Consider the following 12,472-nt stretch of genomic DNA (forward strand, 5'->3'; position numbering starts at 1 on the left):
CCGTTTTGACATGCACGTTGGGGGAAGAATACCAGGCAAATCTCTAACAAAAACCCTTGACTTCCGGCGAGCAGACTTCCCTCAAATGAGGAGGCTGGTTAGAAGGAGGTTGAAAGGGAGGGTAAAAAGAGTCCAATCACTCCAGAGTGCATGGAGGCTGCTTAAAACAACAGTAATAGAGGCCCAGCAGAGGTGTATACCGCAAAGAAAGAAGGGTTCCACTAAATCCAGGAGGGTGCCCGCATGGATAACCAGCCAAGTTAGAGAGGCTGTGAAGGGCAAGGAAGCTTCCTTCCATAAATGGAAGTCTTGCCCTAATGAGGAGAATAAAAAGGAACATAAACTGTGGCAAAAGAAATGTAAGAAGGTGATACGGGAGGCCAAGCGAGACTATGAGGAACGCATGGCCAGCAACATTAAGGGGAATAATAAAGGCTTCTTCAAATATGTTAGAAGCAGGAAACCCATCAGAGAAGCGGTTGGCCCTCTGGATGGTGAGGGAGGGAAAAGGGAGATAAAAGGAGACTTAGAGATGGCAGAGAAATTAAATGAGTTCTTTGCATCTGTCTTCACGGCAGAAGACCTCGGGCAGATACTGCTGCCTGAACGGCCCCTCCTAACCAAGGAGTTACGTCAGATAGAGGTTAAAAGAGAAGATGTTTCAGACCTCATTGATAAATTAAAGATCAATAAGTTACCGGGCCCTGATGGCATCCACCCAAGAGTTATTAAGGAATTGAAGAATGAAGTTGCAGATCTCTTGACTAAGGTATGCAACTTGTCCCTCAAAATGGCCACGGTGCCAGAAGATTGGAGGATAGCAAATGTCATGCCTATCTTTAAAAAGGGAAAGAGGGGGGACCCGGGAAACTATAGGCCGGTCAGCCTAACATCCATACCGGGTAAGATGGTGGAATGCCTCATCAAAGATAGGATCTCAAAACACATAGACGAACAGGCCTTGCTGAGGGAGAGTCAGCATGGCTTCTGTAAGGGTAAGTCTTGCCTCACAAACCTTATAGAATTCTTTGAAAAGGTCAACAGGCATGTGGATGTGGGAGAACCCGTGGACATTATCTGCCTGGACTTTCAGAAGGCATTCGACACGGTCCCTCACCAAAGGCTATTGAAAAAACTCCACAGTCAGGGAATTAGAGGACAGGTCCTCTCATGGATTGAGAACTGGTTGGAGGCCAGGAAGCAGAGAGTGGGTGTCAATGGGTGTCAATTTTCACAATGGAGAGAGGTGAAAAGCGGTGTGCCCCAAGGATCTGTCCTGGGACCGGTGCTTTTCAACCTCTTCATAAATGACCTGGAGACAGGGTTGAGCAGTGAGATGGCTAAGTTTGCAGACGACACCAAACTTTTCCGAGTGGTGAAGACCAGAAGTGATTGTGAGGAGCTCCAAAAAGATCTCTCCAGACTGGCAGAATGGGCAGCAAAATGGCAGATGCGCTTCAATGTCAGTAAGTGTAAAGTCATGCACATTGGGGCAAAAAATCAAAACTTTAGATATAGGCTGATGGGTTCTGAGCTGTCTGTGACAGATCAGGAGAGAGATCTTGGGGTGGTGGTGGACAGGTCGATGAAAGTGTTGACCCAATGTGCGGCGGCAGTGAAGAAGGCCAATTCTATGCTTGGGATCATTAGGAAGGGTATTGAGAACAAAACGGCTAATATTATAATGCCGTTATACAAATCTATGGTGAGGCCACACCTGGAGTATTGTGTCCAGTTCTGGTCGCCACATCTCAAAAAAGACATAGTGGAAATGGAAAAGGTGCAAAAGAGAGCGACTAAGATGATTACGGGGCTGGGGCACTTTCCTTATGAGGAAAGGCTACGGCGTTTGGGCCTCTTCAGCCTAGAAAAGAGACGCCTGAGGGGGGACATGATTGAGACATACAAAATTATGCAGGGGTTAGACAGAGTGGATAGGGAGATGCTCTTTACACTCTCACATAATACCAGAACCAGGGGACTTCCACTAAAATTGAGTGTTGGGCGGGTTAGGACAGACAAAAGAAAATATTTCTTTACTCAGCGTGTGGTCAGTCTGTGGAACTCCTTGCCACAGGATGTGGTGCTGGTGTCTAGCCTAGACGCCTTTAAAAGGGAATTGGACACATTTCTGGAGGAAAAATCCATTACGGGGTACAAGCCATGATGTGTATGCGTAACCTCCTGATTTTAGAAATGGGTTATGTCAGAATGCCAGATGCAAGGGAGGGCGCCAGGATGCAGGTCTCTTGTTATCTGGTGTGCTCCCTGGGGCATTTGGTGGGCCGCTGTGAGATACAGGAAGCTGGACTAGATGGGCCTATGGCCTGATCCAGTGGGGCTGTTCTTATGTTCTTTTGTTCTTACCTTATATCTGTGAAAAGTCAGAACAGTAGGGGAATGACGAAGGATAACCATGAACAGGGCAGGCTGGAAGGACAGATTAGCAAATCAAGTAGGGTGCAGATGATGACCACGTGGTGTACTCGTGGAGCTCCTTAAGCCCCTAGGAGCACACTTTGAGAAACGGTGCTGTTTGACCTTGCAAATCATCAATGGGAATGTTCTGAAGTAGCATGGAGATTACAAAGTGAGAGTTGAAGATTAATGTTACAATGAGTTACTATATAGACCGGATTTGCCAAAGTAGTTATTCTGCTTCTCAACTCTGTGATTCGGTTTCAGAGCCGAACAAAACTCTGGTCAGTTTTGCTTTCAGAGATAACACAGGTCTACACACATTTTGCTTGCTTAAACGCTACACCAATTCCTGGGTATATTTGGGGTGCTGTTTCCAAAAATGGCATCCGTTTTGCCCTATCGCGTCTAGTTTTGGAGACACGGCATAGCCTCTTTAGTGAATGGTTCAAGCAGCTTCCTCATGAGGAAGCCTACACCTTGGCTTCCTCATGAGGAAGCTGCTTGAACCATTCACTAATTAGGCTATGCGGTTTCTCCAAAACTAGATGTGATAGGGCAAAACGGATACCATTTTTGGAATCGGCACCCCAAATTCATATCAAACCACCATAAATTTTGGGAGGAACTTTTCTGACCCTCAATTTTGTAGGCCTGTGTAAGTAAGGACATCTGTCCTCTTACCTTGGTGCAAGGCTCAGCAGCCACAATGGGTCAGCTCAGGTCAACAATGTGCTGGCGCAAGTCCGCATTGATCCATGCAGGGGATCAGGCCTGGGAATGGGTTTGGGACTCAGTGTGCACTGCCACACCTGCATCCCCCTGATGCAGATCCCTCAGTCAGATCTGTCCTCCTCCCCACCACAATTACTGTCCTGTTCCACCCACCCCTCTTCTGTTTTACCCATCCCTGCCCTGCTCAAACCCCTCCCTCCCCCTGCATGGGCTTACCTGCTCTGGTGGGCCTCCCAATGTCTACCAGCATGCACAGGAAGGTTTCGGCCTTCCTAGAAGCATACCAGCAGCTTGTGCTCCCACAAAGTCCTTTATGGTGCTTTGTCGTAGTCAGCACTGGCAAACACATGATCCACTATGCTTCCTTTCAAGAGGATTGGGCCATTATTCAATAAAACAATTGTTTTTACCTCTGTTTTTAGGTTTCACATTTGAAAATGCACTTGTCCCAAAAGTGATATCCAGAGAGATACTGCACCATTCTCTTTCCATTTCTGATATCTCTGAAGGACCAGACAGAACAAAGTCAGAATAAAAGCTATAATTGAGAAAATGTTCACTTTTAAGGGAATGCAAAATTGGTCAATTGTAGCCAAATTACATCCCAGACACTAGAAAAGAGGACAAAGACTGAAAGTTTGAACCTATGCAGCTATTTTGTGGAGCCCACACTTTTTCAGTTTTTCAGATTATAAGAGTAGTGCAAAGCTAAGTAAAGGATAAATTGGTTGCCTAATTTGAATGGCAGCAGTTGGATCTTTCATGAGAGACTGACTAATGTCCATGCCTAGTAATTACAACAGTGGAAAAACAAACAAACAAGATATTTGAAAGCCATCAATTATGTAGTTAATTCTTACATAGTTTTGTATATAGCCCTTCCTTGCCCAGAATTTTAATATAATATTACAGTTGGAAGGGATCTTGAAGTACATGTAACAGGTAGCATCCTTGACAGGTAGTCATCTAGTATCTGTTTAGAAACCTTCAACAGGGGATTTTTCACAACTGCATGATATAGTTTCAGAGCTGGACAGCTGGTACAGTTAAGAAATTCTTCCTTTCCAACCAAAACTACCTTCCTATACTTTTAACTTATTGGTTCCAAGTCCTGCCCTCAGGAGCCTGACTTTGCATGATGATCCTTCTCCATAGTCCTCTCTTTTCCAAGCTAAGCTTATCAAGGTCATTTAATTGTTCCTCATAGGGTTTCCAGAATCCTCTGGTTCATGTTAGGGTTGGCCTTGGACCAAGGACCCGTGCTCATTAGAGCTCCTATCAGATCAGGCCAACCACCAAAATCTCAGTATTGGTGGTAGTGCTAACTGCTAACTGGGTAAGGGGTACTCTTTCAAGTGGGTGTTCCTCTTTTTAGCAAGGGGAGTGTAACTGGCCCGCTTCACCCCAGCAGTGTCTTTTCTAGTAGCTATCTGCTGGTGTTCTTTTGCATCTTTTTAAGACTGTGAGCCCCTTTGGGACAGGGAGTCATTCGTTATTTGATTTTTCTCTGTAAACCACTTTGTGAACTTTTTTTGTTGAAAAGCGGTATGTAAATACTGTTACTAATAACAACAACAACAACAATGTATCATTATGGGGGTAGGCAGAGGGTGTCATGATGGACATAGTGCAGGCCTTTCCAGCCAAAGCTTCCAGCCATCCGGCACCAGCACAGGTTCATGTTCATAATATTTGTGTAGATTTAGACCAAATCATAATAATACATTAATAGTTCAGAAGCTAACCATAAGAATGACACCATCATCAGCCGGCCCAAGTTTCAGACAACAAAAGTGGTTCAGTCATGCCAATAACTGTATGAGTTGTATAATAGTAGAAGAGATACTTCAGAATAATTATAGCTGCAGCTCCCATACAAAGAGACTTCTTCTTTACAGAGAACCCTGTGTGAGGCCTCCCTTTGGGGGGGGCCGCCTGGCCTTTCTGAGGTGGACCCCCTTGTGGAGGCCTGCGTCCCGTATCCCCCCTCCCTCCTCCAAGGCGGAGGGAGAAACGGGGGGGGTTCGGCAAGCAGTGTTCCTCTGCTGCGCTTTGCCGCCCACAGGAGTGCCCAGGCAGTGTATGGGGAGGTGGCCCCATGTTCCACCGGCTTCCTCCCTGATCTTCTGGCCCAGAAGTCTTCTCCCTGGGTAAGTTGGGGACCTGTGGGAGGAGGGGAACCCCAACACCATGCTCTCAGAATTACTAACTTCCTTGTGTACATCTGACATTGTATCACTCATTCTAACAGTTATTTGCATAAGCAGAGCACATGGGAAATGAAATCCAAACCGTTCTGAGTCATGTTGACATAACAGTCATGAATCCAAAAGATGGATCAGAGTTTGCTTCAGTTGGTGGCCTGGCAGTGATGAGAGTTTTATTCAGTCCTGTGGATGGAAGAAAATGGTTGCTTCGAAGCATGGACAGAAGTTCAGCACTAACATTCTCCAGGGAACATTAACAGCATCTGATGGCTGATGCTTATCTGATGCATGAACAATACATTTCTTTTCCCAATGCTGCCTCTGATGTACTAAACTCTCCACACCTACAATGACATCTTCTGAATTAGCTCTGGCTGGATTATGTTGATCCAACAGTAGGAGGTGTATTCAAAGCAGGAAAAATGCACTTGAGGAGCAGTAGTAGGCAAAGGATTTGGTTTAGTTCCTCAACACCCATGGGACAACTGGTGTGGTACCACACTGGTCCAACACACACATTCACAGGACCTGTGAAAAGGTTCAGGGAAAGTGGAGAATGAGGAGGTTAGAGACCAATGTTAGGCTCCTGCCTAGCAGCTAAAGCTAGATTTTGCAGGGATTTGTGTTTCTTCTGGTTTTTAGAGATATTAACCTATGCTTGTGAATAGCTTCTGAAATTGCTGGTTGGTTGTATAATGAAGTAAATAACCACTATATACATCCAGAGGTGGATGTCAATAACATGGTATTTTCTTCATTTTATTTCAAGTGTTATGAAGTGCTCTGAAGGAGTTTCTTTGTTTTTCCTAAGGTTAAATGCCATCCAAAGATCCTGCTTAACACGTTAGTATGCCATTAACACACCCTTAAGGAATAGGAAGCTGTAAAGGCATTAACAAAGGAAGATGATTACAATGTGAATTTATATTTGTCAGTATACTTATCTTGGTTGCTCCTAAAATAACCTTCATCACCATGTATTCAATACTGCACTTAAAATGTCACTACACCTGACTTCTACAAACCTCTGTCATGTTCCATGTTGGTTCCATACATGGCTAAGCATTATGCTGTTGCTACATAATAGCACAGTCTGATATCTAAAAAGCTATAATTTGTCTTCAATGTGGAGAATATGATTTAAAAAAAAATAAACACCTGTTTTGCAATACGTGATAGTGCAGCCAGCTAGAAGATTCTTTGCATTATAATCCACACTTGCATCTTGTTCTTACTACCATATATTAAAATTCCAAAATGTTTTAGTTAATGCCAAGTAAATCTGCATCTAGACAACCAGGGGAAATGCATGCAAATACCAGTGTCTCTTGAAACGTCAACATCTTAAAATGCTTTTCGCATCTTCCTTCTCAAATACTGTTATTCAAAGCGTAGCATCATCACTGCTGCCATTCTTACATGGATTATGTTGAAGATTCTTTTAATGGCTCAATGACAGTTTTTGGGAATCAGTGATCAGACAGATGCTCTTCGACTTATGGATAATACAGACAGACTGCAAAGACGCAGTGGCTGCTGCCTCCCTTGACTAGTTAAACAATCTGCTAACTCAGAACAAAAACTTCACATGGCTGTTTGAAATAATCACGCATTTTCCCTATGATCTATTTTGGATCAAAATCTAATGAGAAGCTTGGTGGTCCAACCGCATCAAGACAAATGTAGCTGAAAACCATGGAAAATGTTTAAGTGTTGCACATAGTTTAATGCATTTGTTCTGTCTGGTACACTTTGGTGTGAATGAGAATATACATCAATAAAGGAGTATTTTCTTCTCATTTAAAAAATAGCTCAAGGATTCATCCAGCCCAGTGGTGTCTAGTCTTTTAGCACATGTCCCACAAGTCACAACCAAAGTATGCATTAGTACTATTCTAGCGTGAGCTAGATACAACAGCTGTAGTTCTGAACCAACCTCCTGCCGACTTCGAGAAGGAAATTGCAGGAAACCCATTAACAGGGCAATATATGTGCCTGCAATGTTCTCCCTTCTTTCCTAAAATCATCCAAGAAAAACAACAGAGTTTCGTGGCATCTTTAAGTCTGCTATCTGGAGTATATGATGCTTCATTTGATTCATGCAGCATAGAAGACTTTCAAAAATTGGATCACAAAGAAACTACACTACTTTTTTAAAAAGCAAAAACATATACCCCAGGCCTGCAAACTAGCAACATAAATATGTACCCCAGACCTGCAATCTAGCAATTCATGAAACACAGTTAAAGACCATTGACTGTTGTCTCTGTTGAAAAGGTAATTGCCACATAGGAGCTCACAGCAAAATGGGTGAGGGTGAAGAACATATCAGCTTGATTGAGAAGTAAACTGCACATGAAGTTCAAAGCGTTATCAGTCCCAACTGTACATTTACTATTTCTTTAGTTAATAGTTGCTGAATCAGGTCCCTTGTGGATTAACGGTGATTCGATTGCTGTTTACTCCATTAAAAAGTTCTCATTTTATCACTAAGTAAATAGCAGTTGGACTCATAGGTTCGGAACTGCAATAGGGGACAGACTTAAAGTTGCCCTAAGGCCACATTCCCAATCCATGGTCGCTCATCAGATCTAATACTTTAATATCCTAAATGATTGATCACAAAATCATAAAAGCAGCGAAATAGAAATTCTTTAAAATATATGAGAAAGAGGTGTCTGACAGTGTAATCCTATGCATGTCTACATAGAAGTAAGTTCCATTGTGTTCAATTGGGCTCACTCTCAGGAAAGTGCCTATAGGATTCTAGCCTGAATTGGAAGGCTGCCTAACAATTGGCTATCAAAGTTTTGAAGGGAGTGAATTGCAAGAAGTAATCAGAAAAAGTGCTGACAAACTAAACATATTTCTCCATCATATTAGAAGAAGTGTGTTTGAAGAGGTGAGAACAGTGTGTGTGTAGGGGAGGGAGGTGATAATTAGTCAACAGTCTACATTGTACCAAGTCACCTGAACCAGATGGCAGTACCCAAGAGTTATTTTAAAAGTCATAAGTGATATTGTGCAACAAAAAAATGTAACTCTTTAAAATCAGCCTCCACAGCAGATGACTGTAATGTGGCCAACATAAGGGAATGTTTGGGCGGGGGGGGGGGGGGGATTCATGTAAGCCAATTCAAGTGTGAATACCAATATTACAATCCCTTATCTTTTTTGGGAGCCCCATGCCCCTGAACCATGTTCATTTTTCCCCCCAACCTCTTCCTCTTTTCCATTATAGCCATTTTGTCATACTGCGTACATGACTGTGTGCATGTGTGTGTGATATAAAGGTACCAATAAGAGCAATATATTTAAGATCTGTTCATAATTGACTAAAGGTACTGAGTAGCAGGAGATAAATCCTCTCTATCAGGCACATTCCATACCCATTTCCTAAATCTACTAATGGAAGACTAGATTTTTCTTACCTTCTCAAATGTTCTATAATACTGGACAAGCATCTTTAATCTATAATACTGGACATGCATTCAACTGACATAGGTCCCAATCCTATCCCATTTTCCAGTGTTCATGCAGATGTGCCAATGGGGCATGCACTGCATACTGTGGTGGGAAGGCAGTCACAGAGGCCTACTTAAGTTATGGGAACATTTGTTCCCTTACCTCAGATTTGCATTGCAGCTGCACTGGTGCTAGAAAGTTGGATAGGATTGGGCCCATACTCTACTATGGCAATGCAGATTCTGTATATTTATGTCAGTAGTTTTCAAATTGTGTTCCAAGGAACCTTGAGATTTTTTACAAATTTGCTATGAGTTCTGCATTAAGGAGATAACCAATGACAGATAACCAATGACATGTTTATTTGGAAAACACTTTTGCCCACAAATACCAGTCCACTCCTTTAATTTTTTGCGATAGCACCTGTTTTTGGGAGACTTTTTGTTCATGCAAACTATGATGAAAGCTATTTAGATCTGCCTGGACAGCCTAGAATGTCCCTGAATCTTCTGCAAGCACACTAATATTTCATGACCAGTATGTACAGGTTCCTCATTCCACTCATCAATATGGAAATGATTCAAAAGAGATAAAAGTTTGAAAACCCTTATCTCAAATATTAAGATGAGGGCGTATCTTCAAACACATTTGGGTAGCCCTTGAACATTAAGTATCAAAAGCCTGTACATATTTAGGTTCCTAAACACACTGTGTTTAAAAAAAAGATAGGTTCAATCTTGGATTGGTTTGATGACTTCTCACAGCTAATACATTTTGATCCCTCAAAGCTGAGGACAAGAAGATTCTTTCCTCATTGGCCCAACCGATTAAAAAAATCGCTTGAAAGACATAAGAATTTTGTCTCACACAAGCTTGTATCTAAGGAATTGCTAGCTTCAGAAGAAGTTCTGGCTGTGAAGAGATAAGGATTCAATATGTTAAAACTCTGCTTTGTGCCATCTCACTATAGTAGAGGATTTTAACAGTGGGGCACCAAAAGCTTGATACAATTTTACTGTTATATCTTTCTCCAGCAGAGTATTAATGTGAGTCAGCTCAAAGACCCATGAGTGCTTTGTTTCTGAAAACCTCTGGGTAAGTTAAGAAGAGGAGCATGAGGAAGCCATAAAAGAGAAATGATAAAAGTATCAAACAACTTATAAAAATAATTCTTGTTCAGGAAAAAAAATGGCTACCAATTGTGCATTGTACTGTTCCTTACCTACCTGACTCTCTGGAGATTTGCATAAAAGATTCCGCGCCTTTTTCTCCATAATTTCCTTCAGAAGCCAATGTGGAGACATAATTCCACCCCAAAGCTTTCACGATGTCCACCATTGCCTGGGCTTGAAATGAATCTGGAGGAACCACTCGTGAGAAGAAGTCATAGCGCCTGTCGTCACTTAATTCCGGTGCAGTTGAAGCATAACTGATTTGGGGTATCTATAGGGAAAAGAACAGTTACTTGGAGTTATAAATGGATAAACTCGGTGCACACCTGACACACACACACACACACACACACCACAATTAGCTAGAGCTCTAATACAATTAGCCTTCCCAATGCCCATCTGTTACTTTCTATCTCCATCAGTGCCTAAGTGAAAGTCAATGAAGCCATCTTTCAAATGACTTTCATTATGTGAATACTAATTGGCCAATTAAAGTATTAGCAGTACTGCCCCAAAAACTTTCATGAAAGGTAAGTTAACATGCCTGGGATTAATGGCATGCAAGCCCTCAGTAAGTGTACTCCCATGCCAATTTTTTGATGTGCAAATTGTCACCAGCATTAAAGCATTTGTGAGATGTTTAATTACTTGAGATTTGCTACCAGCAATCAGCTCTAGACCCTAACTATTGCACCCTTAATTTTTCCAAGTGTGGAACAACTCTGTTTTGGTTCCAACAAGCCTTGCCTGTTTATCAGTAATTCCAGTTAACAGACCATCATTATATCAAGCCTATGTCAACGTCCCATAGATTGTGGCCATCACTAGTTCAGCTGAACAGGACAAACATGGAACAATGTAGATCACTGAGACCCAAAGCACTGGATGCTCTGGTCAGTCCATTTCTCTGAATAGCACTAGCTACACCTGTTCAAGTTTAGCTCAGTTCATTACAAAATATTATCACACTAACATCCTGTCTGCTTCCATTCAATGATCCCAGAAACCCCAGGTTTATCTTCTTAATTTTATATCAGTTTTTATATGAACAATTTTATATCAGTAATCTTTTCTTAACCATATTATAGTTAACAACTAGTGATTGTGAGAAGAAGAATCTCAATCCCATTGCTACAGGATTATTTAAAATAAAAAAATAAGCTCCAGGGCTGCTTGGATCTGTGCCACTTGTTGAGGTGGGGCAAGTAGCCTATTGGGGCTGCTGCGGGTTTTGCCAGGGTAAGGGGAAGTAATTTCCCTTGCCCCGGGCTGAGCTGCATTTGGCCCCAACCTTGTGTTGGATATGGAGCAGGCCAGCTGGCCTCCCCGTGCCAGTGCAGGTTCGGATTAGGTTGTTAATCTGCTTTTATTAAAAGAGTATTTAAAATATATGAATCTTAAAAGAATTTCTGTAAAATTATGTATCGGGGTAATCATTCCTGCAAGAAAAGAAAACTGTATTCTCTGTCTACTGATTGTAGTTGGACATACCAAACATGCAAAGGTTTTTTCACGTACTTAGTGGAACTGCTCTGAGGTTAAGATATTTTGTAATGCTATTTAGTCACATTGAAGAGATATGCTGGGCTATTATCGACCTTTGCATCCTTCTGTTGTATTGTTAGGATGCATGGATAACTTTGTGAGAAAAGAGCATAAACTACTGCTTTGTAACATATAATCCACAGTGAGAATTTTAACTCACCAAGGCATGGATGCAGCCTCAGCCTCTGTTTTCTTGGCTGTAGCATAACTGATATGCTAGGTTTCCAAAATTACAACATAAAAACAACTTTGGGAAACACAAACCCTATTTCTAGATTGTTTTTCCCCCAAAACTGGATTCAGCTTCTTCATTACTGGAATACAATAATATTGGCTATTCATGCCAGCTGAGATTTAGATGGCAATCATGTGAGGATCTGTGCAAAATAGACAATTTATGTTCTCAGTATGTTTATTGCTTTCTTCTATTTATTTGATATATGTTGTTTATAAAGAAACTGTAAACGACAAATTCATTTTATTTGTCTCTCACTGTATTTCTTTGTATTCTTAATACAAGGCTAATTTAAAAAAACCAGTTTAGCTCTGCAGACATAAAGGATAATCTCTTTCTTTTTAGAAGTATTAAATGTCACAGTTATGTATGGACCTATAGCCCTGAACCTATAGCATGGACCTACAGCCATATTTAATGATGCATAACAACTGCCTATTGCTCATTGAATCTTATTCTGTTTACTAACAGAATTCTATTGTGTTAACTATCTGAGTTAACAAACCTGATCCAGTTATTTTTTTGCCCAGAAGTCCTGAAAGGCCAATGAGGATACCACATCGAAAGAACTTGCTGAGTCCGGTCCCTGATGTAATCTCAATTTAGTGTTGCTGTAAATTATTCACCAAAAATAAATGCTCAAACTTTCAGCCAAGATTACAGAATGAGTTCTACACGCTAAGAGAAATCCACCC

At 41.6% G+C, this 12,472-nt stretch overlaps 1 protein-coding gene across 1 annotated transcript in view; it reads right to left on the reverse strand.

The window, feature by feature from the left end:
- Positions 1–12,472, reverse strand: part of GRM7 (glutamate metabotropic receptor 7) — a 466,404-nt gene that overhangs the window by 309,490 nt on the left and 144,442 nt on the right. Inside the window, exon 2 of the mRNA XM_066613569.1 lies at positions 10,052–10,268. Coding sequence (XP_066469666.1) covers positions 10,052–10,268 — 217 coding nt within the window. The remainder of the gene's footprint in view (positions 1–10,051; positions 10,269–12,472) is intronic.

The sequence above is a fragment of the Tiliqua scincoides genome, chromosome 2, assembly GCF_035046505.1.
Source record: "Tiliqua scincoides isolate rTilSci1 chromosome 2, rTilSci1.hap2, whole genome shotgun sequence".
Lineage (NCBI taxonomy): Eukaryota > Metazoa > Chordata > Lepidosauria > Squamata > Scincidae > Tiliqua > Tiliqua scincoides.